The sequence below is a fragment of the Saccopteryx leptura genome, chromosome 1 (assembly GCF_036850995.1).
Source record: "Saccopteryx leptura isolate mSacLep1 chromosome 1, mSacLep1_pri_phased_curated, whole genome shotgun sequence".
NCBI lineage: Eukaryota > Metazoa > Chordata > Mammalia > Chiroptera > Emballonuridae > Saccopteryx > Saccopteryx leptura.
The window spans coordinates 297,160,612-297,187,284 of NC_089503.1; the positions used below are offsets into that span (position 1 = coordinate 297,160,612).

The window sequence follows — 26,673 nt, forward strand, 5'->3', positions numbered from 1 at the left end:
TTCAGCAAATATCCAGCATATATAATTAATGGTCATTATACTGTAAATTCCCATGATAGATTCAGCATCAAAGATTAAATTACATTGAGCATATCTGCTACATTTTATTACATTCTAGTTCTTTGGAAATTAGTAATTCATTTAGGAAATACATGGTAACTTTCTGTTAAAACAACCTATCTTGTAACAATGTAATAATATAAGAAAACTTTTTGAGTGTTTAGGAGAAACAGTAAAGAAATACAATGATAACTATTGCCTTTATCTTGTATACAACACTTCTGAAGCATTTATTCATGGCAGTTAAATTTCAGTTAAAAACAGGGAAACTCAAGTGAGACAACTGTCAGACTCAAGTTTCCTATTTTCTCAACTCCTATGTACATCATATGGTTCATTAGGTATACAGAGGTATATTGGATATCAAAGTACAGAAAGCAACAACAGGAAGTAAACATACACACATACATACATACAAAGACATGTTACTGGAAAAAAGTAAAATATCTTCATATATAGTAACCTTAATCCCTTACTTTCCTCAGTTGGCTTGAAAAAAAATTACTGAATTAACTGAATTTCTTTCTCCTACCTCCAAACTTAAATTAAATTTTACAGAAAAAAATACTAGAAGTGACATTTAGTAAAAAAAAATATAGTGAATAAGTGAAAACTAAATGTTTTTGCAAAATTATAAATTAAAAAACATTTCTGAACTGACCAATTCTCCAAACATAATTGGACTCATTTATTTTTTTAGTAATAGCATGTATATATTGTTAACATTCTTCTCTTATCACACACTTTGATTTACTGTCATGTTATTAGTTTGGGGGGGGTTTCTGTATGACAGAGACCAAGAGAGACAGAGAGATAGGGAAAGACAGACAGGAAGGGAGAGAGATGAGAAGCATCAATTCTTCGTTGCAGCACCTTAGTTGTTCATTGATTGCTTCTCATATGTGCCTTGATGGGGGGGGGGGGGCTTCAGAAGACTGAGTGACCCCTTGCTCAAGCCAGTGACCTTGGGCTCAAGCTGGTGAGCCTTGCTCAAACCAGATGAGCCAGCTCTCCAGTTGGCAACCTTGGAGTTTTGAACCTGGGTCCTCCGCATCCCAGTCCAATGTTCTATCCACTGCACCACCATCTGGTCAAGCACGCTATTACTTTTGAATTAACAAGGCATTAAAATAAACTCATATAGCAGAAATAAACCTGACACCTACAAACAAATCTGTACAGAGTAGTTGCTTAATGCTGGAACTATAAATGCAAGGGCAGTGTGATACAAAAAAGGAGCTGGACATTGAAGCGAGACAGTTTGGACTGAATTCTGATGGACCTTACTAAGTTATTTCCTTTCTCTGAGCTTCAGTCTCCTCCCTCATCTATAACATGGAGATAATACCAACTACAGTGCACGATTAAGAGGTTCAACAATAATATAAGTAAAGTACATAGAACACAGTACCTGGGACAGTCTAGGTGACAACATATTTGATAAATAAGAGTGTTTACATGCCAAATACTATTTTAAGCACCTTGCATGTGTTAATCAGTGAACGATACTATCACTATCTTTGGCACTGCCTTCACCTCTGCTCCTCTCAGCCCTTTGGGGATAGCTTGAAACATTTAATCCAAGTTAAAGAGCATAGAAACAGTAATAGCTATGTGTCAGACACAATACTAAACTAGTTATATGGGTTATTTCATTTAATTCTCACAACAACCTTTGCATCAGTAAGGTAGGAACTATTATTAGCCTTTTACAGAGTAGGAAATTTTGGTTTAGAAAGACTTAAAAAAAAAAACTTGCCTACATTCACTCACAGAATAAAGCCTGATTTCAGAACCCTCATGCTTTAGCAACCCTGCTACACTAAAAAGAAATAGTGCTTTTCATTCAGTCATCTCAAAATAGCAGACACCCAATAGTCATTGCACTTTGCTTTTTAATGAGTTTTTGAAACTGATCAGACAACCAACATATTTCTACAACAGATTATCACCAGAGTGTCCACTATTTCGTTCAAATCCATTCCAATCTCCTCCCAGAGGGAATCTGAGCTGGCAAGAATTCCAATTCCGAATCAGGTAAGTGCCGACCAGTCAGCAGTTCACAAACTGCTTATCTCGAGACAGTATTACTAGTCCACTTCACACAAACAGAGCAAAACCCCAACTCCGACATAGACTGGGCCTGCAAAAAACCATCTCTTTACTTAGTAACAATTTAATGAGCTTTTACACCATACATAACAGGAGCTCTCTAAATCCATATGATCTAATCTCTTGGTTTGAAAAGATTAGTTAGGAACCAGGCAAGCATGCCCTCAAAGCTTTCCTTCCATTCCAGGGCAATCTAGAAGCACCCCCCCACCCACGCAGCCCTGCAAACGGAGGGGTGTGGGTAGGAAAGCACCGCGCGGAGCTATGTGCCCTTGTTTTGTCCATCCGAGCGATCTGGCACTTGCATGCACTGGAGAGAACAAATAGGGAAGAGGGTAGAGGAAGTGACTGGGTCTCCTTCCAAGGTCTGTGACTTCATCAGTTCTTCCCGAGGGTGATGTGGGGGAACCAAGTGACCGTACATGTCCTAGGCGTTTGGGAACGAGAGTGCCCTCAGAGGCCCTAAGCTAGCTTCAGACTCTGATCCCTTTTTGGATTCTAAAGCAAGAGTGGTGGCGGCTCGATCGATATCTCTTCCCCAGACAAGCACGCTCACACCTGCCGCACGCCGACCCAGCACACCTGTCGCTCTCTGCATCGCACCACGGTGGGCAAGTAAAGGCGGGACTAACGTCAGTTTGACGGCTCCAGGAACCAATCAGAGCACGCATCTCCCGCAGTGGGCCAATCGTAGAGCGTTGTAGTTTCTGCAGCTTAGGGTCCCAACCTACCCACCACTCGGACCGGGCTGAGCGCTGGGGGTTTCCTCGAGCCCTTAGACTGGGGCGCGATGGCCCCGAGAAGACGAGTAGACGTTGGCGAGGAAAGGAGAGAGCAAACGGGGACATACTCACCAGCGCTGCCGCAGGAGGGTCACTTCACCCGGTGGGGCGACACATCTCGGCTCAAGCAGTGCGGTGCCAGCACGACCGTGACCAGCTGCCGCCGCCGCTGCCGCCGCCTCCTCCGCCTTAGGGTTTGCCGCGGATCGCCGCCGCCTGTTTCGAAGGGACCAATCAGAGGGCAGAGAGAGGGCGTGGCTGGAGGCTCCGCCCCGGTGCCGCCCCGGGAACACGAGACCTGCGCGCGGGTGTCCGTCACGCCCCTGGCGCCCCGCCTTCCAGCGCCCGCAGTTCTCAACTCCGCGTCCTCGCCTCTCTCTTCTCTGGAAGACAGAGCGGCTCGGCCGCTGAACCAGTCCTTCCGTCTGGCCCCTCAGCGGCAGCAGCAGCCTCTCCTACTAGTAACGATAGGCGGGAGAATTGAATCAACCTCTCATCCTGGAATGTCGCCAGGTGTAGTTCAAGGGCGTTGTCCTGAGTTCCGTCCCGGTCTGTTAAGAGCCCCTCCCAACCTTAAATCCACTCGCCATCTGGCGGTACCGGAGGCGACTTGGTTTCCTGAGACAAACTGTCACCAAGCAGGAATGGAAATCCTAAGTAGAAAACTTTCAGAGTCCCCTCTTCTCGAAAGGGGTCGGGGTGACAGATGAAAGGAGGCAGTCCTATAACTTCAGGCCACAACCAAAGTTAAAAAGGGGATGTTGACACTTCCTTCAGAAAACACAAGAGCCAGGGGAGAAAAATTAACCTCAACACAATAAGATATGCTTACTAGCTCTGACGGTGGACATAAAGCAGACATTGGACTTAAATAGAACAATAGATTGGTCTGTAATAACTGTAAATGTGGCGTGTTCATTACAAAAAAAAAAATGGCCCAAAACTTGGAGTTCCAGGCCCTTCTCCTCTTGCTAGTTTAATTTTGTCAAATCATGTCCCCTGTGTGGGACTCCATTTCCCCGTGGGCACTGCAAAGTGTGAGGATTGACCTGGCATGATGGTCTGACTCTCTGTTTCTCTCTCTTTCCCTACCTTCAAGGACTCAGCAGCATGGTAAAGGCTCAATTAATGGAAGTCTGTGGGGGTTTATGAAAAACGGAACCCCTAATAGTCTTAGAGGAGGATGGATGGTCAGTGGTTAAAAAGAAGTTGAATTTTGAAGGATAAATAGGAATCTGCCAAGAGGAAGGACAACTGGGAGTAAGAAGTGCTTTCCAGGCGGAGAGGAAAACAGGTTCCAGAAATGTGAGAGCACCTGAGATGTTCTGGGAATAGTAGTTTTGAAGAACTAAAGACTGGGAATGAAGAGATAGAAGAGGAGTAGGCACCCATGAAAGTCTTGGTAGGAGCTAACAAGTTTCAAGGAAAGCCTACAGGCCATTTGAAATTATAAGGAGAGAATGGCATGAACAGATTTGTGTTTTAGGGCAGTGGTCCCCAACCCCCAGGCCCCGGACCGGTACCAGTCCATGGGCCATTTGGTACCGGTCCGCAGAGAAAGATTAAATAACTTACATTATTTATGTTTTATTTATATTTAAGTCTGAACGATGTTTTATTTTTTAAAAATGACCAGATTCCCTATGTTATTGCTGTCTAAGACTCACTCTTGAAGTTTGTCTCCGTCACATGATACATTTATTCGTCCCATCCTAAAGCCCGGTCCATAAAAATATTTTGTGACATTAAACCAGTCCGTGGCCCAAAAAAGGTTGAGAACCACTGTTTTGGGGGGGGGATCATTTTCAAAAACTTTTGCCTGACCAGGCGGTGGCGCAGTGGATAGAGCGTCTGACTGGGATGCAGAGGACCCAGGTTCAACAGCCCTAGTAGCGCAGGCTTATCTGGCTTCAGTGCGGGGTCGCTGGCTTGAGCGTGGGATCGTAGACGTGAGCCCAAAGGTCACTGGCTTGAGCCCAAGGTGTCCCCCCACCCTCCATCAAGGCACATATGAGAAAGCAATCAATGAACAACTAAGGAGCTGCAACAAAGAGCCGCCACGAATTGATGCTTCTCATCTCTCCCTTCATGTCTGTCTGTCCCTATCTGCTCTTTCTGTCGCTCTCTGTCTCTGTGACACACACACACACACACACACACACACACACACACACACACACACCAGAAAAAAAAAGTTGAAGAAAGTAAGACTAGCAGCAATTCTAAAAATTAAATTGTGACAGTTACCTAAGTAGCTCAGAAGGGATGGTGAGGAGGAAGTGTCTGGAGATATCTAAGAGACTGAAGTATCTGGACTTGGTTATCATGTGAAGGTGATACCTGTCTAAGGGATACAGGGAAAACAGCTTTCAGTGAAGAATAATGTGTGTATTTGGGTTTGGGGTGTGCTCAGCTTGAAGTGTGAGAGGAACGTGTAGGTAGAGGTATTCAGAAGACAGTTGAAAAGTTAGGTCTGAAGCTGATTAAACTGGTTTTTACATGAGCTACAGATTTGAGAAATCAATCCAACAAATGCTATTGAGTACTTGCTCTTCACCAGCTTCTTCCCTAAGCACAGGGCTCTTGCTCTCACAGAGCTAATCTTTTGGGGCGGGTGGGTGAGGATGGTTATTAAAAGCTTGACATATAAGAGATAACACTTTGCTGCCTATGACTACAACAGATTAATTTTCACAAGACCTTTTGTTCAAATCAACCTATGTTTTAGTGTTTCTATTTAAAACTAAAGAGCAATTGTCATACCACTTCATTTAGCCAAATGACAAGTGGAATTGTGGCTTTAAATTGGGTTTGTTGAGCCCTAATATCAAGATATGTACACTTCTCTACAGAACCTTAAAAATAAGTAAATTGTGCTATATAGATCTTGTTTGATGAGTCATTATATAACAGTTCTTTTATTTTTTTCTTATATGCATACAGTGTGTCTAAGCATTCGAGTACCATTCATTAAAAACTGAAACTATGCTATGTGAGGTATATATACGTTTTTTTCTCTTAATGTCTCTCTGTCTGTCTGTCTCTCTCTCTCTCTCTCACACACACACACAACTTTTCTAGATGTTTACTGAAACTTTTGGCAGAAGGGTACTTTATAGTTGTTTACTTTTTATTCTCATTGTCTATTTAGTTTATTTTGGTAACTCTCTCCCTTACACAGATATAAGACAATATATTGTTAAGTGAATCCACAGCTAGACTATACAAATCGGTTTTCCTCTCTAAGCACACATTCTCCACTGGTTAAATGTTGGGGTTGGATGAGGCATTCCCTTCTAAATTCTTTGATTCTTGTTGCTTTTCCCTTCTGTATAAAGAAGAAAATAGTTCTTCCTGTTGCTTTCCCAACCTCACTGTACATTAATTCCCAGTTTGTACCCCACTCCCTAAGTGCACTTACTGTCTTACCTACCTTGGTTTTAACACTGCAATTAGTAATGGAGGGTTCTACCTAATGAGCTGCAATCTGCTTTCATGTGTAGGTTTACTAATTGGTGGTTAGGTTAATAGCCATGGTTTAGAGAGTCTCGCTATACTTGAAATTGATATGTTTGTTACACGCAGAGTGCACCCCATCAGTTGCTTCCATCAGATGACGAAGTCTATTAGTTCTGTCTTTCCCAGAATTGTGAAGATGTGCCCCACTTAATAAGTATTGAGCTTGGAAATCTAAAATTTAAGTTATTAAGACTAGTCATTCATCTGACTCAACATCTCTGCAGAATACAGAGATTCTCTCATATACCCCTTGGATGATGAAATATGATTTGGCTCTTTCTCAGCCCTACAGGAATGCTCTATTGCTTCAAATATGCCATAGTTGGAGAATTTTTATTTTTGGTTTATTAGTTGTTCTATTCTGCATTTTGTGGTTGCTGCTATTGTTTTTAACACTTTTACATTATTGAGTGTCAATCTATGGCTTGTACCTTGGGTGATGCACTAGATGAAATGTTGGAGGAATAGAGATCTTGATTCATTCACAATGAATTAAACTACCCATTCAGCAGATTAACTACTGAGAGGCAACTACATTAAAAACAATATTAAACTCTGTGTTAAGGAAATGTTATCAACTTATGTTAACAAATATATAAGCAATTCAATGATATAAAACTTTATGAAAACCATTATTATTAATACTAAAACATTAATTATGTGATGGGTTAAATAGTATCCCCTCCAAAATGCATGTTTACCTGGAACCTCAGATTTTGATCTTATTGGGAAATAAGATCTTTGCAGATATAATTAAGGTTTGGGTGAGATCATATTGTACTAGGTTGGGCCCTAATCCAATAACAATGTCCCTATTAGAGGTACAAAAAATTTTTAGTTCATATGATAGGAAAAAGTTCTCAAACTCACTTATGGAAAAAAGAGAATAATTGGCTCGTGGAATTGAAATCCCTGGATAGAACTCTCTAGCTTTAGGCAAAGTTCAACTTAAGATTTCAAATAAGGTAACCAGAATCCAGCCTCAAATGGCTCTGCTGTTTATGTATATTGGCTTTATACCCAGATTTCCTGTGGTTACAAGATGGTTCCAGCAGTTCAAGGTCTACATTCACATAGGTTCAAGTCTAACCAAAAAAAGTAACTGTATAGTCAAGCTCAAGTCAGAAAAGTCACTTCAAAAAGAGGAAATTTAACACAGGAACTTGGTTTCAGAAGAAACAGAAGAGCTGAGACCATAAACAGGAGCAGATAGGCAACCCAGGGAGGAATAACACTAGGAAGCCACTACATTTCTAGGGCTTGGAAGTTCAAAAGAGGAATCCAGAAGGCAGGGCCATCAGCAGTGGAGTAGGGTTTGCCCAAAAGAAGATTCAGTCATTACCAGAAATGCCATGAGAGGCAGAGAGAGTGAGGAGGAAATCCCCGGATTTTCCCTTTCTGTCCTTCCATCTTCCACCAATGCCTTCCATTGATTGAACCTAGCCACAGCTAGCTGACATAAGTGAGTGTGAGAACTTTTTCCTAAAATGCGGGGTTATCCCCATTGCCAATATGAGCAGAGGCAAAGGAGGAATGATCTGAAACCAAATAGGATACATTTAGGTGTTTGCTGTGATAATGCTATATAATAAACAACTCAAATCTCAGTGATTTACAATAATAAACACTGGTTTTTCTTGCTTGTGGATCTGCAGTTTAGCTCATAGTGGAGGGGAAGGGCATGGCTTCAAGCTGTGTTGGGTTTAGATCTGTTCCTTCTGACTCATTCCTTCTTGTGGCAGATGGTAAAGTGCAAGAGTAGCAAGCAGAGACATGTGATGTCCTTAAAGCCTCCGTTCAAAACTGACACTGTCACTTCTACCCACATTCTACGGGCCAAAGCAAGTCCCGTGGACAAGCTCAACATCAATGGGCTGGGACAAATATTCTCCATACACTTATGAGAGGCACTACAAATCCACCAAGGGCCCAGACATATAATTCTATTGCAGAAAAAGAGTAAATAACTTGAAATAATAAGACAACACACACAGCAAATGATCATCACTGTCTGCCTCCTAAATACACTCAAACCAAAATATCTCATTTTATCTGAGTGGGTCACCACCCAATCCTCACCCATTCAATATGATCTAAGATGTGTGATGCTCTCATTGGTTATGCCTGAGTCATATTTCCAATTCTGAAGCTGGGGTTGAATCAACTTCATCTAAAACACATGGACTAGGAGAAAGACAAGAGGTGTTTCCCCTGAAGAAATCAGTGTACTCTTATCATAAGCAAAGGCAATAAATTTTTGGTGCCCAAAATACGATGCTCCCTACAGTAACTAATACCAAAATATGACATGTGATATTTGACAGTTTAGTGAATGTATTATTTTTCACAATAAGAAAAAAAAGAATAAATTGTAGGTGTCTTGTTTAATAGAATGAAGTTATTTGCTCATATCCAGTAGTTGGATTCATTCATAAAATTATTGTCCATAATATTGATAAGCCATCACCATGAGAAATGATGGTACAGCTAGACCAAGTCAGAAGAAAATACAGGGTAGAGGTCACATCTTCTTTGCATGGGATAGAACAGCAACCTCAGCTCTACTGATATTTTGGGCTAGATGATTGTAGTGGGAGGACATTCTGTTTATGGTTGGATATTTAGCCACATCCCTGGCCCCTTTAGACTAAATGTCAGTAGCATCCCTACCCCCCAGTTATGACAATTTCAACTGCCTCCAGACATGGCCAAGTGTTCCCTGGGAGTCAAAAATTAACCCCCAGTTACAACCCACTAGGATAGAGAAAGGGAAGGGAGAGAAAGAGGAAACCCCCTTTGTCTTCTCTATCCTTTCTTCCTTTCTCACTCAGTTTAATAGAATATATAGCATTCTGGGAAGGCATCGTATCTGGACCTAAACTTTAGGCAGGGGCAGGAGACAAGGCTGGACTAGGACCAGATGGTGAAGAGTCTCAATAGCTAATCACTCTGCTAATTTGCTGAAGCCAATAGAAAACCACACTGACACATAACCAGGTGAGCATTTTAGAAAGAGATCATTCTGATGATCTATAAAAGTGCACATCAAAGAGAGAGTGATGACCTTCTTTCATAACACTTATCACAATTTGTACTTATTTCATTTTTTATGTACTTATTTTGTATCTGTCTTCTTTACTGGGTTGTAGATTCCACGAGAACAAGGACCCTTTCCTATTTTGTTCACTACCATCACTACACTACATCAAAGCTCAAGAGATATTTAAAAATACCACACTAGAAATATCTTATGACAGTTTTATTAATAATAATAGTACTGGCATGTGTCACCAAGTAATTTGCTTTTGAAACATGATCATGCTTAATCTTCATGCCAACCCTGTGAGGCAGAAACTGCATATTGTCTGCATTTACACATAAGGAAACTGAGTCTAAGAGAGCTTTAAAAAATTTTCCCCCCAAGGTTAAAAGGCTAATTAGTGGTAGATCTGCTTCTGTGATATTCTGTATCAGTAATATGCATTTTCTGACCTTAAAACCAAATTCCGTCATATTTCTTCAAGGGTACGATATCTGATTACAGATTCTTACTGTTTCTTTTCCCTTTATCTCTTATTCTTTCACTTTTTCTTAAAATCTCACCAAAAACATCCATTAGTGAACTCTTTCTGCTCACAGTTCTGGCACCAAATATATGTTTTTTTCCACACCAGCAACAGTTCTTACACCAACTAGATGTCCTACAATTCAATACAATTCTGATACTAACTAACCACCCAGAGTCAGCACAGACCCCACAGATTAAGGGCTCAGTTCCAGAAGACTGCCCCTGCAAGTGTCAGATTGTCACCTGTACTTCTGATCAACTATCTATAATCCAGGAGTTCCCATGACCCTCTTCTCAGGCTTAATAATTTGCTAATATGACTCACAGAACACAGGAAAACAATTTACTTACTATGACAGGTCTATTATAAAGAATACAACCCAGGAACAGCAAAATAGAAGGGGCATGAAGTAAGGCAGGGGGTGTGGAGGTTGGGAGGATGAGGAGGGCACAGAGCTTCCATGCTCCAGCCATCCTGTCACCCTCCCAGCACCTCGATATTGTCACCAACCCAGAAGCTCTCCAGCCCCTATCATTTAGGGGGTTTATAGAAGTTCCGTTACATGAACATGATTGATTAAATCACTAATCGCTGGGGACTGACCACAGTCTGTGGACCCCTCTCCCCTCCCCAGAGGTCTGGGGTGGGGCTGACAGTCCCAGCCCCCGAACAGCACAGTTGGTTCCTCTGGTGACCAGCCCCATCTGAAAGCATCACGGACAGTTACCTTATTAGCATAAATGCAGGTATAGTTGAAAGGGGCTTGTTATGAAGATGCTCTTATCCACCCAGGAAATTCCAACGGTTTTAGAGACTCTGTGTTAGAAACTGGGGACAAAGATCAAAAATGTATTTTATTTTTTTTTTTTACAGAGACAGAAATGTACTTCTTAATGTATCACAATTAGTTTTCCCCATGAGAAGTGTTACAAGATCTTGACCAGTGGAATGAACCCAGATGCCAGGATCAACTCCCAGCTCTGCATGTCCATAGAGCCCTGTCAGCTCCAGCTCATCCACCACCACATTCCCCACAGACGCCTTGTGATCTGCAGACCGCACCCAGTTCCCCAAATAGGATCTGCTCCTTCAGGCATTTACATACGTACTTCTTTGCCTTAAATGTCCTTTCCTCACTACTTTTCTCCCCTGGTGCAGCTTCCCACTTGCTCGTCATTCATCAGCTAAATCCCTTTAGATGGCAGGTGCGGATGCCTTCAGTTTACAGTGGTGAGAGTGAGGCTTAGAAAGGGGCTGTGCACCCTCTCCTCCAACCCCAGGTTACTGTGGTCTTTTAACATCTGTACACTCCTCATCTCCCTTCCTTTGCCCTGACACCCTTTTCGCCTTGAATCCCCTTCCATCTTCCCGGGACCCGTGCACATCCTGGCTACCTTCCAAGCCCAGGGCAAGTGCCACGTCCTCCAGGAGACTCTCCCAGCTGAGTCCACACAACATTCCTCTGTATTTCTTCGTGAGCCCCTCCATGCAGGTATTGTGTTTTAATCATCTTTGTATTCTCCCATGGAGTTTAGCAGAGGAACCTTGTACTTAGTGGTGGGGATCTGAGCCTTTGTTGTTATAGCAGATGTGATCCAACGGATGTAGGCCCAACTCTCTCCCTTTTCCACTGACCAGCTATTTTTGGGACTTCAGAGTTGCCCCAGTATTTTAATACAAAACCCCTTGGCTTGCTAAGCAAGCTCCATTCTGGCTGACTTCAGGAGAAAGGGAGATAGAAGCACATTACTTATATAAGATGTTTTATTGTATTCACCAAAGGATAATGGGGGGAAGAATGCAACAGTATAACAATGAAGGAAGGAAATGAACTAATTCCTGCTTTGGGGAAGTATACAACAGCTGTACACCCGGCTGAAGGAGTGTTTTCAAAAGCAAAACAAAAAACAAAACAAAACAAAAAATGATTGCACTGAAACCAACAGTGAGCACGTCTAAGAGAGAAAAGGGAATGCCCCATCCCGGCAGTTATCTGTATACTCTGGATTTGCAAATGCTGCCTCAAGACCCTGACTACAGAAATATTCCCCCTAAAAGCATAACCAATATGCTGGGGGAATAGTTTATATAATAATCATTAACTTTTCTGTATGCTATTCTCTTTGAACTTCAAAGAAAATCAAGTATTCAGAGGGCTACTACAAATGAGAGAATATTGACCAGGACTTCTCCAGGGATGGAAAATGTACCATTTGTGTCGTGAGAGTTTATCTTTTTGTAAATCCTCTCCTCCGGCTCAACAGGATGTCATTCATCATTCAAAGAAATAAGAGTTTGTATATTTTTCCAAATTCTGTTTCCAAATAAAAGCCTGTTGCTGTTGTGTTCAGTTTGTTGCTAGAAGTGCACACAACTGTTTAATAAAATATATGCCATGAGGGGAAAACGAAGAGCGAAATGAGATTTTCCCTATTTCAACAGATAGAATTGAAGTAATGATCAGTTTAATTAGGCAAACAGGGCATGCCAATTAGAATGAAAGAGTCCCTGAAGCCATGTACAATACAAAGTAGAGAAAGTAATTCTGCCTAGCCCCCTATTTACAATTGTGGGAATTATATAATTACTGCATAAATATCCATCGAAATCCTTGTGTGGAACCAGGTACAAATGAAACAAAGGGAAGCTACACGTAGGATTTACAACATGGGGAAACGAGAGAGCCAGCCCCGCCGCTGTGGTGCTCCTCACTGCACGTCCCAGATCTCACAGAGAAGCGGGGTAAACTTGTGGTCATTGACTCGCCATGACATCAGCATCTCTGCATGGTGATGGTTGAATGTCCGCAGCTCCGTCAGGCGGCCCAGGAGGCAGGCGAAATGCTGAGGGTTTTCAGGCTGATGAATCTTGCACAGCTTCTGTAGCACATCCAGCAGAGGTTCCTGCAGCTTCTCCACCGCCTCTCTGTCCTTTATATATTGTCTGTCTGTTTCCAAGTTTCAAATAAAACGAAAGAATGAAAAAGTAGAAGGTTGGCCTAGTTATAGCAATGTTCACCCTTTTGAAGTATGACTTATACATGTTGTATAGTTGAAATGTGCAATGAAGTATTCGATTTGAGTTTTTCACACACACATACATATATAATCACTAGTTCAAAACGCAGAAAATGGACGGCCCTCAAAAGCTTCCCTAAATTCCCCTTTCAATTAATTCCCTCAAAGTAACCTTTATGGTGAACATAAGTATCATTTCCAGTGGGTATATCCCAAGGAGTGGGATTGCTGGGTCATACGGTATATATTCATATATGGTATATGACCCAGCAATTTAGTAAGTACTGCCAAAATGTTTTTCTTCTTTTTAAATTTTCTTACGGTAAAACAAAACAACAACCAGCTTCCAACTTAACATCATGTATAAAATGGTTTAAGGCCACAAATTATAAATGTGGCATGAGTTACTTCCAAATAATTAAGCAAAAGAAAAAAATATGTACAGAGATATTCATTTCAGCATTAACCCTTTGAGTAGTATAAACATTCATATACGTCCTCATTCAAAATGTTAACAAAAAACTCACTACTCAAAGGGTTAAAACAACAAAAAACTGGAAACATTCTGAATATCTAAACATCTGGTAAAAAATGAGTAAAGACTGGTCATCAATAAAATGGAATATGATATATGCATTACCATAAACTTTTATCATTGTAATTTTTTACTGACATGGAGAAAGACTCTTGAAGAAAATTATGCTCTAAAAGAAGACAGTATGGCATGACCAGGAATTGGCAAAGTGTTGACCTGACTCATCCAGCTTGAGTGCAGGGTTGTCGGTTTGAGTGTGGGATCATAAACATGACCCCATGGTTGCTGGCTTGAATCCAAGGTCGCTGGCTTGAGCAAGGGGTCACTAGCTCAGCTGGAGCCCCCTGGTCAAGCCATGTATGAGAAAGCAATCAATGAACAGCTAAGGTGCCGCAGTGAAAAGCTGATGTTTCTTATCTGTCACCTGCCCCACCCCCTCCTTCTGTCCTTCACTAAAAAAACAAAACAAACAAACAAAAACCACACACACACAAAGACAGTAAGAGCCCTGGCTGAGTAGCTCAGTTGGTTAGAGCATTGTCCCAATACCCCAAGGTGGGGGTTCGATCCAAGGTCAGGGCACATACAAGAATCAACCAATGAATGCATAAGTGGAACAACAGATCCATGTTTCTCTCTCTCTCCCTCTCTCTCTCTCTCTCTTTCATCTCTTTCTAAAGTCAACAACTAAAAATTTTAAAGTTTTTTAAATTTAAAAATTAAATGAAAAGACAGTATGTTTTATATTATGTTAAAAAGTATGTAATTTCATTTAGGTCCCTGTTCAAATAACCTCTTAGAAAAGCCTTCTCCAACCACTAATTAAGATAACATTCCAAATAACATTGTACTGCAAACTTCTTTCCTTATAATCCCATCTTTATATTTTTGTGGATTTTATTAACTCAAGAATTATCAAAAATAATTTGTCGTTTCTTCATTTATTGTCTTCCTTACCCTACCAGAATGCAGTAAGCTCCATGTCACTGTACCTGCCTGTTTCTTTACTGCTATATCCTCCAATTTCAAGAACCAAGTTTAGTGCATAGTGGGTATTAAAAATGCATTTATTGAATGAATGTGAGGTTTAGAGAAAGGCTGAGAAGAGATACATGTAAACATGGTTTAATTTGAAGCAGTGGGATTATAGGCCATTTTATTTTTTTTTATGTTTCTGTGTTTTCCCAATTTGCTTTAATAAACATTATTATGACTATGCTAGAAAAAATTGAGCAAATCACATACAAATAAAATCGAACATTGAAATTACCTGGAGAGAGGATAACAATTGCTGTAAGCAGAGCATACTCCTCTTGAGTCATTTTCAATTCTGCCACACTTTTGTAAAAACCAAACATCGGCGTTATATATTCGTCAGAGATACCTGGGGGGGGGGGATTTGAAAAGTTGCAGAGGGCATAGTACAGTTGTTAAATAACTGTAAAGTGTAAAATTACAAACACATTATATCTATACATGCACATTAGTATTTGTACCCATATGTGTACATTTAAATAATGACTATATATTATGTGTTCCAGCCAAAGGCAGGGCAAAGTAGGTCAGCTAACAAAATCCTCAAAGTATAACTAAATCAATCATTTGTGTGTCTTTTGTTTGGACAGTGCCTTTGTTTCAGTCACTACTGTCTGATAATAAATGATAATAGTCCTGAATTGTCAAAAGAATCTCCCAACTTCACCATTTTCTAGACAGTTAAACTTTGTAATATTAATGTCTATAATCAAGACATAGATAGCATCTTCCACAACTAAAAAAAATTATTGTTCTTCAGCCCAGAAGTATAAATAGTTTTACTTAATAATGGTTAGAGTTCTTATCTCTTTGATCTCTTTCTGAAGGACCAAACCTGTTTATCCATCACCTACTAGGCATTGGTACTTGGCTGTTCTCTTCAAACTCAACATGTCCAGAATTAAAGACACTGTGTACAGCACTAAACTCTTCAGATTCCTCCAAGTCCATTCCATTCCTAGTGTTCCCATTCTAAGTGATTGGTGTACTCACCCACCCAATTGCCCCCTGCCTAAAAAGTGAGATTCAGCCTTGCTCTCACTTGGTCAAGTGGCAACTCCTGTGATTAAACCTGCTAACTCGCACTTAGGGGCTCTCTCTCCTCTTCACTACACCTAGAATTAACTTAATCTAAGTCTTTTTTCTTTTCATCTGGAATACTGCGACTGCCTCCTCATAGGCCTTCCTGCTTCCAGTTTAGTTCCCTTCTACCCATCGCAGAATTACCTTCCTAAAATTTAAATCACACCCAGATTCCCAAATTCCTGCGAACCTTCAAAAACTCCCCATGGCTTGCCCTGGCCGGTTGGCTCAGTGGTAGAGCATCGGCCTGGCGTGTGGAGGTCCCGGGTTCGATTCCCGGCCAGGGCACATAGGAGAAGCGCCCATTTGCTTCTCCACCCCTCCCCCTCTCCTTCCTCTCTGTCTCTCTCTTCCCCTCCCATAGCCAGGCTCCATTGGAGCAAAGATGGCCCGGGCGCTGGGGATGGCTCCTTGGCCTCTACCCCAGGCGCTAGAGTGGCTCTGGTCGCGGCAGAGCGACGCCCTGGAGGGGCAGAGCATTGCCCTCTGGTGGGCAGAGCGCCCCCTGGTGGGCGTGCCGGGTGGATCCCGGTCGGGCGCATGCGGGAGTCTGTCTGACTGTCTCTCCCGGTTTCTAGCTTCAGAAAAATACAAAAAAAAAAAAAAAAAAAACAAACAAACAAAAAACTCCCCATGGCTTTTGGCATAAATGTTCTTTCTTTTTACATAAGAAACTCCAGCACCTGTCCCCTACCTAACCCACCACCCACTACTCACATGATATTTACATTTATTGAGTACTCACGAAATATTAGGCACTGTTCCTAACACCTTCTTATGCTGTAGCTCATTTAATCTTTCTAACATTCCATGAGATGGGTACAGAGAGGTTATATAACTGCGCAAAGACACACAGCTGGTGAGAGGTGGAACCATAATTCAAATGAAAGCTAGCATGCTCAAGAGTCTTGGCTCTTAGCTGTGACTAAGCTTGACCTTCCATACCACACAGCCCTGACTCTGCAGTTCCCAAAACAGTTCACATTGCCCAGTTTCTGTACATGTTCTCTCTACTTGGAATATCCTCCTTTTTCCTTTCTCCAGCTTATTCCATTTCATAAGTTAAGACTCCCTTGTGTCACTCTCTTCACTTATTCAATAACTGTTAGTTTGATGCCTGTTCTGAGCATGTATCTACTCCAGAAAAGCTTTGACAGGGGAATGAGGAGACAGAAAATTAAAAAAAATATAAAGACTGTGATGTGGCCTATGGATTTAAGATGAACATGAGTTCCTAGGATTGGGCCAGACTGCACTGCTCTATTCCTTCCCAAACCAGACCGAGAGCCATAAAACTCTGGTGAGCTAAGTGAGGATAAAATTGGATTTCAGATTCTAAACCCTCACCTTTAGAAGAATCTAAAGAATCATCCCAAACTGAATCCTTGGGATTTCTTTCTTTAGTGAAAATACCACTGTCCTCCCCTTTGACTTACTTTTGATTCTTTAAGCAACTTCCATGGTCTCTCTGAACAATGGTGTCTTTGTTGAGCAGCTTGGGTATTACATCAATGAAAGACTGCCCTCTAGCCAGACATTTCAGATTGAACTGAATACCCATGATCAAACTAGATACAACTTAAAGTGCAGAGGGTTGGCATGTGAGACTGGGAGTACCAATCCTGGCTTTTAACAAACATGATGGTTAAGAGGTAGTTAGCTCTGAGTTTGAAATCTGACCTATGACTTGATCTTGGTCACATTCCTTGAACTCTTTAAGCCACCATTTCCTCATCAGTGAAAGATGAGTTAAAAAACTAGTAGCATATGGGAGAATACACATAGAGTGCCTGGCTTATAGTAAACCCTCCATAAATATTAGAACAAATAATAAGAGCTATTATTATTGCTATTCAGGAGAATTGGATTAACACATTTGTTCCATATTAATCTCAATTTCTCTTGAGCTTAGATTAAGGTAATTTACTCTTTTTTTGTTTGCTTTTACATTCTGTCATTTCCTAGGGATGAATACAAATGGCTGATCAGTGATTTGCCTCAGTATTTTTCTAGGTAGCTAAGCTAAACTAAGATCTATATTTTCTTGGTTATGTTGTTCTTTTACACTTTCAAACAATGGCAGTCTTCGGCATTTGGGGACTACACTGACAAGTTGTGGTTTTCTAAAATAATAACTCATGACTGTGCCATTATTTTAAACAGTATGTGAGGATTTGGGGGATAATATTAAAGTCAGTTTATTTTAAAATACTTAATTGTTAGAAATCATCTTTGATGACCTATCTTATTTGTCTTTCAGAACCACCACTCACCTTCCAAAGCTGTTGTTACCTCTACTAGTTACCTAATTGCAGCCTATACCATATTTCCCCATGCATAAGATGCTCCCACATATAAGACACACCTTAATTTGGGGCCCAAAATTTGAAAAAAAAAAGTATTACATAAAGTTATTGAACTCAAGTTTTATTCATCATAAAATTCATACAACTCCTCATCACTGTCAAACTCCCATCCATTAGCTTGTCCACATCTGTGTCTGATGACAAATCACTGTCTTCATATATTGCCTCATCCTCAGTTCCATCTATGGCATTTGAAATGTTACACTTCTTAAACGACTTGACAACAATCTCAATTTTTATATTATCCTAGGATCATTTCATCCAGGTGCAAACTTTTCCTATAGTTGGGGGTTTTTTTGTTTGTTTTTTTTTGTTTTTTGTATTTTTCTGAAGCTGGAAACGGGGATGCAGTCAGACAGACTCCCGCATGCGCCTGACCGGGATCCACCCGGCGTGCCCACTAGGGGGCGATGCTCTGTTGCAACCAGAGCCATTCTAGCGCCTGAGGCAGAGGCCACAGAGCCATCCTCAGCGCCCGGACCAACCTTGCTCCAATGGAGCCCTGGCTGCAGAAGGGGAAGAGAGAGACAGAGAGGAAGGAGAGGGAGAGGGGTGGAGAAGAAGATGGGCGCTTCTCCTGTGTGTCCTGGCTGGGAATTGAACCCGGGACTCCTGCACGCCAGGCCAATGCTCTATTACTGAGCCAACCGGCCAGGGCCTATAGTTGTTTTTTTTTCACTCTTCCTGCTGGTGTCAAATTGTCCCCAGAAGACTTCATCCATTGGTTCCATTCATCTCTCATGACAGCTTTGAAGGGTTTGTTAATGCTGACATCAAGTGGTTGGAGTCGGGATGTCAAGCCTCCAGGTATGATGGCAAGTTTTGTTTTTTGCTCTGCAGCAATCTTCTTTGTGTTTTTGTTATATGTGCCCTGAACTAATCAAGCACCAATAGAGTAGATTTGTATAAGAGCTCACCTGATCTCTTTCTCAAACTTTCTAAAACCATATCTTCATCCCATTCTGATACATCCAACTCTTGTCATGAATGTAGACAATCACTCCTCGAGGAATGTCTTCTTTTGGCATTGTTTTAAAAAAAATTTTTTATAATTTTTATTTTTTTTATTCATTTTAGAGAAGAGAGACAGAGACAGACAGAGAGAGAGAGAGAGAGAAAAGGGGAAGGAGCAGGAAGTATCAACTCCCATATGTGTCTTGACCCGGTAAGCCCAGGGTTTTGAACTGGTGACCTCAGTGTTCCAGGCCGACACTTTATCCGCTGTGCTACCACAGGTCAGGCCATTTTGGCATTGTTTTGTGTTTAATAATCAGCATAGGAGGCAGCTTGGTTCCATTGGCACAAGCTAGAACAACTGTGTAATGGCTCTTTTCATATCCACTTGTCTTCACAGTTATAGTTTTTACCCCTTTCTTATCAACAGTTTTGTTACTTGGGACATCAAATTAAAGGGGGACTTCGTCCATATTTGCAATCTGTCCCAACTAAAAATGATGTGTCTTCCGACATTGAATGACAAAATGCTGAAATTCAAGGAACTTCTTTTCATAGCTTTCAGGCATCTTTTGGGCAAGTCTGGTGTGTACGCATGCTTAGTCCATTCTGTTTCATGAACCTGAAGCACCATTGTGTCCTCCTTTGAAATCAGTAACTTCTTTTCCATCAGCAATTCTTCTTCTTGCCTCATGCTGAACCATATTTGTGGACACAGGAATTCCAATTGCCCTTTGCTCTTCAATCCATATCTTCAATTCCCTCTCTAAATCAGGCCATCTTGCTGACTTGCCTCTCATGACCTTCTTCTGCCGTGGCATTTTCAGTAAGGTTTCTTCTTCCCGTAGCCAGTCTCAGATTGATTTCTCAGTTGAAGGAGGACCAAACTTATGTTTAACAGCACGATTTCCATTCACTTTTGCAAATTGGATCACTTTTAACTTGAATTCAGCACTGTACAAAAGTTCTGAGCCATTTCTGGGCAGAAAATGGCAAAATGTAACCTAATGTAATATATTTGTAACAAGTGCGAAACAATGAGCGCAAAGACAACAACAAGCACGAAAAAGTGGGAAATGCAAGTAAAAAACACTGCAACAATGAGCGCGAAAACAAGCGTGAAAAAGTGGGAAATGCAAGTAAAAACACTACAGCCACTGTATAAGACGCACCCACTTTTTAGACCCAAACGTTTTTGAAAATGGATGCATTTTATACGGGGAAATATGGTAATTTTAGGGGAAAAAATATGTTGAAATGTTTATTATAATTTTTTATCTTATGCATGTTGTAAAGAAAAGTGAAGATAGAGAAAATGTACAAAACAGATATTAGAAGGACTTTAAAAATATTTTTTCTACAGGATAGATCAAATATAAACTTGCTTTTGAATTAGAATCAACAATCAAAATTAACCACAACAGTATAAACAAAGCGGTGTTTTAAGCCTCTCTGAACAGCAATTTCTAACATAAGAAGTGTAACAACAATATCATCCTAAAGGGGCAGTCTTTTCCCATTTTCATGCTTCCTTCTTTCTGGAGACTGGCTTAAGGTTTGCTTCAATTGGGCTTTTTATGCCCAATTATCTGAGTTTTGGTCACAAGAGGGGGCTATTTTCTAACTTTATCTCAAAAACTACTATGAAAATAATCTAAAGTTGTGAAAAACCATTGATGTGTCTATTTCCTTGTTTCTTCTTTTCTGTTTTTTAAAATGTATTCTTGTTTTTATTTTTTAAAAAGATATCTGTAATTGATACATTAATAATTCAATGAACAGAAATTATTTTTTCAGAAATATTTTTTGAAAGAATAACCATTTAATAGAATTAACACTATGCAATTGTTATTTTAAATGTAAATGTCTTTTTATTTCCTAATTAACTTTGTAGTTTTAATTGGAGGAAAAAAAAACAGAACAGAGGTGTGTGTGTGTGTGTGTGTGTGTGTGTGCGCGTGCACACGCTACACAAGTGTGCATTTAATACAAAGGATCCTTGTTTGGCTAAGACACTTCACCCATGTTTCAAGGCCAAGTTCAAATTTAGTTTTCTCTCTGGAGCTCTCCCTGGCACAATGGAGCAGAACTGCTTGCTCCTTTCTCTGTGTTCAATTCTATGCACCTGTCACAATTCATTTTTCTCCAATCCATTGGAGTGTGAAATATCATATACATTTTATAAGAGTGGGAACCAACTGCTGTGTTCCAGTGCCTGGCACGCAGCCTGAGCAGTAAACCATGCTCCATGGATGCTTCTTATTCATCTCTGCATCCTTAGTAACTAGCATTCTGCGGGAGACATGGGAGGAAATTAATAAATGTATATTAAATTAGGCAATATTACATTTTTCTAGTTGCTTATGATAAAGGTGACATAATTATGAGATGTGGAGGAGGAAAGGATGTCAAAGGAAACATTCACATTGTGCTAAGAGATTGGACCCTGGCTTTTTTTTTTTTTTTTTTCTAAGCTGGAAACGGGGAGGCAGTCAGACAGACTCCCGCATGCACCCGACCGGGATCCACCCGGCATGCCCACCAGGGGGCGATGCTCTGCCCCTCTGGGGTGTCACTCTGTTGCATCCAGAGCCATTCTAGCACCTGAGGTAGAGGCCACAGAGCCATCCTCAACACCCGGGACGTCTTTGCTCCAATGGAGCCTTGGCTGCGGGAGGTGTAGAGAGAGACAGAGAGGAAGGAGAGGGGGAGGGGTGGAGAAGCAGATGGGCGCTTCTCCTGTGTGCCCTGGCCGGGAATAGAACCCGGGACTCCTGCACGCCAGGCCGACGCTCTACCACTGAGCCAACCGGCCAGGGCCCTGGCTTCTATATTAACTGCTACATTGTATTCCAAGTAACTTGTGTCATAGTGTTGGCTTTAAATAAAAAACTGCCAATAAATTAGCAATTCAAAAATAACTATTTTCAATAGAAAATACTTAATAAATAGCACACTTCCCATGAGCCTTAGTGGCCAAAAGATATCTGACCAAATTAGACCTTATCTGTGCTTAGGAATTGACAGGGTTTGGACAACTGAGTTCCAGATTCATTTCAATACAATTCACCAATTTCAATACATCTAATACATGCCAGGGACTAATCTTCAAGCAGTTGACAGATTAATGGAAGAGACAGATACATATATACTTAATGACCAAAATGGGACCAATAGAAAAGCCATAGGGAATGCAATGGGAAGACTGACTCTTGTATTACTTTAATACTTTCTCTTATTTTGAAAAAAATGTTCTTTCTACAATCTGAGCCCCAAATTTGTCTATGCCAAAAGTATTATGTGAGCACTTTGAAAAGCAAAAGGAGAGGTGTTAAGAATCCTAAACTTCAATGTAAGCATTTACCTTCCTTGTAAATATTCTGTCATTTCTTCCTTTCCATTTCTCACCTGTCTTTCAAAGAAAGTATTGGAACCAATAGCTTACATTTGCTTCTTTAGAAAATTCAGTTCTTATAACTGTTTTCATTTGTTTCCAAGTCTAAAGCAGTGAAGTCATATATATTTAAAAAGCAGAAAAATGAACACAATACACTACACACAGAATACTTTACTATGCGACTATAAACTAGCTAGGACTTTATCACTCTAATAAGAATTTCTCCTTTCTCTGACCTCACTGTCTCTATTCATTTTATCATTTCTTTAAAAACTATTTTTAAATTGCTAACTGTGCTTATACTTTATCTCTCAACCAAAGGGCAGGAACCATAGCTCGCTGGTCTTTCTATTCCCTACCAGCTGATATTGGGCAAATGGTAGAGCTAGGCAAGTGGCAGGTGCAACACAGAGAAGGAGTGCTGGGCTTTGTGTAGAACGGCTGTGCTCGCCTCCTGGCAGTCTGCTGATGAACCGTATGACCCTGAGCAGGTCATCTAGCTTCTCTAAGCCCCGCCCCATCTATACAATAGCAGCATAGCACCCACCTTGAGGGGCCCTCAGGAATACTAACAAGATGGAATATGTAAAAACAAACCATTGCAAAATCACAAGATATAGTGACATCCTGATAAACACTTACCAAATTAACTATTTCATTCCTGTCTGTTCTGGGATCAAAAAAGGTGACAAAATACTATGAACTTTAGAGGCTAATTATATTTGTAATTAAGAGAACAAGTTTCTTCAGTTTGTGAGACATTATTTCTAATTGCCACAATGTTAAGATGTAAAGTCTTTCTGTGTTAGCAAGCTTATATTAGTCCTATCATATTTTATAGTATTATACAATAATTCTTATTTTTTAATGAAGATTCCATCTTCAAAATCTAATTTTCATAAAACAACAATTTCTTTATGAAATTGATGCACTAGAATTATGTAGAAACGTCTTAACCACAGGTTGTGTCAAATACATGCTCTGAAGCCTCAATTAACATAAACAGTGTAACCGTTGCTGAGTAAACGTATCTCAGGAGACAGCATTTTTTTGTGCCTGTAATTAGGATTTAACAATAGCAAACAAAGGAGTATGTCTTCAGAGAACAAGGAAAGAAACTTTACGTTATATTCTTCAAAGCGGTGTGTAGGCATAAACAGGGTCACTGAGACATTATGTTACTGTGGAGTTAAATGTACAATAGGAATAAGGATGTGTTATATTTGCATAAGAATGAAAAGTTATTCTGAAAGGGCATCCTGCAAGACCAGGTTTTTATGTGATGTGTGGAAGGGGCAATGCTCTGAAAATCCACTGGGAGAAACAAATTCATAAATATTAATAAAACTAACCATCATTATAAATGATAAAATCCTAATCAGTATGTGCATTTGAATGCTTTTTATTTTTACAATATGTGGTTGATGTTTGGGTAAAGTACATTATTATGAACTATAGGTATGCACATTTATTTATAGAGACCACATGCTGGAAAACTTCATTTTTGAACTATTCTGAAACTTGCAGAAGCACTTCTGAAATTTATGTTATTAAGCAAGATTTTTTTTTTTATCACATGTTTTTAAGTTACAAGAAAAACCCTCCTCATTTCTCACCTACTTACTGCATCGGTCTCTTCCCAGCTCTCTCTGCTTCCTGTCTTAGTCCCTCTCAACATTCCTTCCTCTTCCCGCTGGAAACATCTTTTTTCAGGACCTCTATGGTTGTGCACAGCAGCTCAGAATATTGCAAAGGCACTCCATTATAAAAGGATTAAATCAAACTACTTTTGTGGCACTTAGTTTCTTTGATAATCTAGTACTTACTACGGTTTCAGCTTCATAAATACTATTTTGTAATAATATTAAAGTACTTATGACTCTTATACATGGCTACTCCCTTATTCCTTCACATCTTTGCACTTTCTATATTATTATAATGGCTATAAATCTTGCAATGCCTTTCTCAGACGTTTGTGGCTTAACAAATTTCTAATCCTCCTCCATGGTTCATTTGTCAACTTTCCAAGATTTTCTGACTCACCAAAGAGAGTCACACAAGAAGGCAGAGATTGTCACAAGGAACAAGGCTGAGCCAAGTTCCTAGAATTAGATGCAATATAGGGCTCCCCAGAATTTGCTGAATCTGGGGCAGGACTGGGCCTGTTGGAGTGAGTGGAGTGGTTCTATATTCAGGGGAAGAACCATCTGAAAGGAAAATAAATGGACCAGACTTATAGCTTCAGGTAATAATTCATCCATCCATTCATCTATCCAGCCATTTATTCATTTCACAGATGTTTACTGAGCACCCACTCAAAGCCAGCATGTGCTAGATACTTGAGATAAAATACTAAGTCAAAAGGATGCAGCAATGCCTATGGAACTTTTAATATCAAAATCCAGGTGAGACTATAGATGCAGGTTGCATCCTTAACTCTTTCCTAAGATAAACTGTTGATTATTAATTGCAACTTTAAATCAAGATTCGTACCCAGGAATTAGCAACTCCTATTTCCCCCTCCTAATCAATGGGCATAATGTTTCAGTTAAACAACATGAATAAGTTCTAGGGATCTATTGTCCAACATTGTACCAATAGTCAATAATATCACTTAAATATTTCTTAAGAGGGTAGATTTCATATTAAATGTTCTTACCGCCATAAAATTAAAAAAAAAAAAAAACCAGGATCCTTCAGTAGCTGGCCAAATGACTGGCTAACCTAACAATCAGAAAAGAATGATTGAAAAGAATCGATTGAGAAGACTTAAGAGAAGAAAAGCAGTAAGACTTGTAGAACTGGATGGTGCCTTGGATATTACTCGATCCAACCCTTCTCCCTTACCCCCAGTCTCCTAGACGTACACACACTCTATAACTAAGACCCAGAACAGGGAAGTGACAAAACTGTCCAGGACCAGACTCCATATTTCTAGATAACACAATGTCTTTCAAAGGGTGAAAAACTGCGATAATATATTGCTCACAAAATTTAAGGGATATTTCGAAATGAATATGAAGTGATAAAATATCCCCTAATTCTTGTGAGCGTGTAGATTTCTCAGAGCCTCTCTTCCTCTTCATGTCTCCCCGCAGCAGGGGTCACATCCTTGATCCCTCTAGCTTTTACCATGTATCCCCCCCGCCCTGGCTTATCCTAACATTGCTAGAAGACCTGTAAAGCTTGATTTGATATTTTCTCTTCCCACTCAAAAATCTTCAGTGTCTCCCCATCATGTAGGAAATAAAGAATAAAATCTGTAGCCCAATATTCAAGGCCTTCAAGCACTTGCTTCAGAGTATATTTTCTCTTTTATCCCTTTTTAATATAACTCTTCATCCCGTCAAACTTAACAATTCACTCTCCTTTGAATCATTTGTATGCAGAACCAGAGCTTTCTTGCCTCAGTCCTTTGCTCCTGCCTGTCCTTATCTCCTGCACACCCACTCTGAGCACCACACCAAATATCATTCAAGGTCCGGCAAAAATGCCAGTGAATCATTTCCCAATCTCTCCCAATGAGAAGCCATCTCTCTCTCTTACTCTCCTCCACATTTTAACTACCTCTGAACAGTTCATTTCTTCCCACCTAAACTGTAAGCTTCCAAGGGGAAGGAACATGCCTAATACCTCTCTTTACCACCACTCTAGTACCTTGCTCTTAAGGAGCAGTTAAACTAAAAAAAATCAATGGATATATAAAAATAATGCATCTTTTAGAAATGTTTTTAAATCTACCAATGATGCTAATATTGCTCTCAGTTTTAAACTACGAGAAAAAAACAATGATTCAGCAAGACTGTTTTTAAAAAGTAATTTTCAATTATTTTACTTAAAACACAGATGCAGAACTATCTTAAAATCTTTCTTCCAATCTCTATTTTAAAATACTGGCTTTATAAGTATTTAAACTTGTTTTAGTCAATTATACAATAATAATATTTTAAGAAAAAAAGATCTTTAGCCCTGGCCATTTGGCTTAGTGGTAGAATGTCAGCTGGCGTGTGGAAGTCCAGGGTTTGATTCCTGGCCAGGGCACAGAGGAAAAGCACCCATTTGTTTCTCCACCCTTCCCCCTCTCCATTCTCTCTCTCTCTCTCTCTCTCTCTCTCTCTCTCTCTCTCTCTTCCACTCCCGCAGCCAAGGCTCCACTGGAGCAAAGTTGGCCCCTGCACTGAGGATGGGTCCATGACCTTCACCTCAGGCACTAGAATGGCTCCTGTTGCAACAGAGCAACACCC

The 26,673-nt window shown here is 40.3% G+C and overlaps 2 protein-coding genes across 9 annotated transcripts in view; both read right to left on the minus strand.

The window, feature by feature from the left end:
- GAS2L3 (growth arrest specific 2 like 3) overlaps positions 1-10,872 on the minus strand; it is a 56,625-nt gene extending 45,753 nt beyond the window's left edge. Inside the window, exons 1-3 of the mRNA XM_066356861.1 lie at positions 10,770-10,872; positions 3,253-3,412; positions 3,027-3,170 (exon numbers count right to left, since the gene is read on the minus strand). The gene's annotated coding sequence lies outside the window, so the exon portion shown is untranslated. The remainder of the gene's footprint in view (positions 1-3,026; positions 3,171-3,252; positions 3,413-10,769) is intronic.
- Positions 10,873-11,788: 916 nt separating this feature from the next.
- The window catches only part of NR1H4 (nuclear receptor subfamily 1 group H member 4), a 75,749-nt gene continuing 60,864 nt past the window's right edge, over positions 11,789-26,673 (minus strand). For all 8 annotated transcript variants that reach the window (XM_066356882.1, XM_066356900.1, XM_066356890.1 and 5 more), the window contains 2 exons: positions 14,865-14,978; positions 11,789-12,989 (listed from right to left, as the gene is read on the minus strand). In XM_066356882.1, the coding sequence (XP_066212979.1) occupies positions 12,751-12,989; positions 14,865-14,978 (353 nt within the window). In that variant the 3' untranslated portion in view covers positions 11,789-12,750. The remainder of the gene's footprint in view (positions 12,990-14,864; positions 14,979-26,673) is intronic.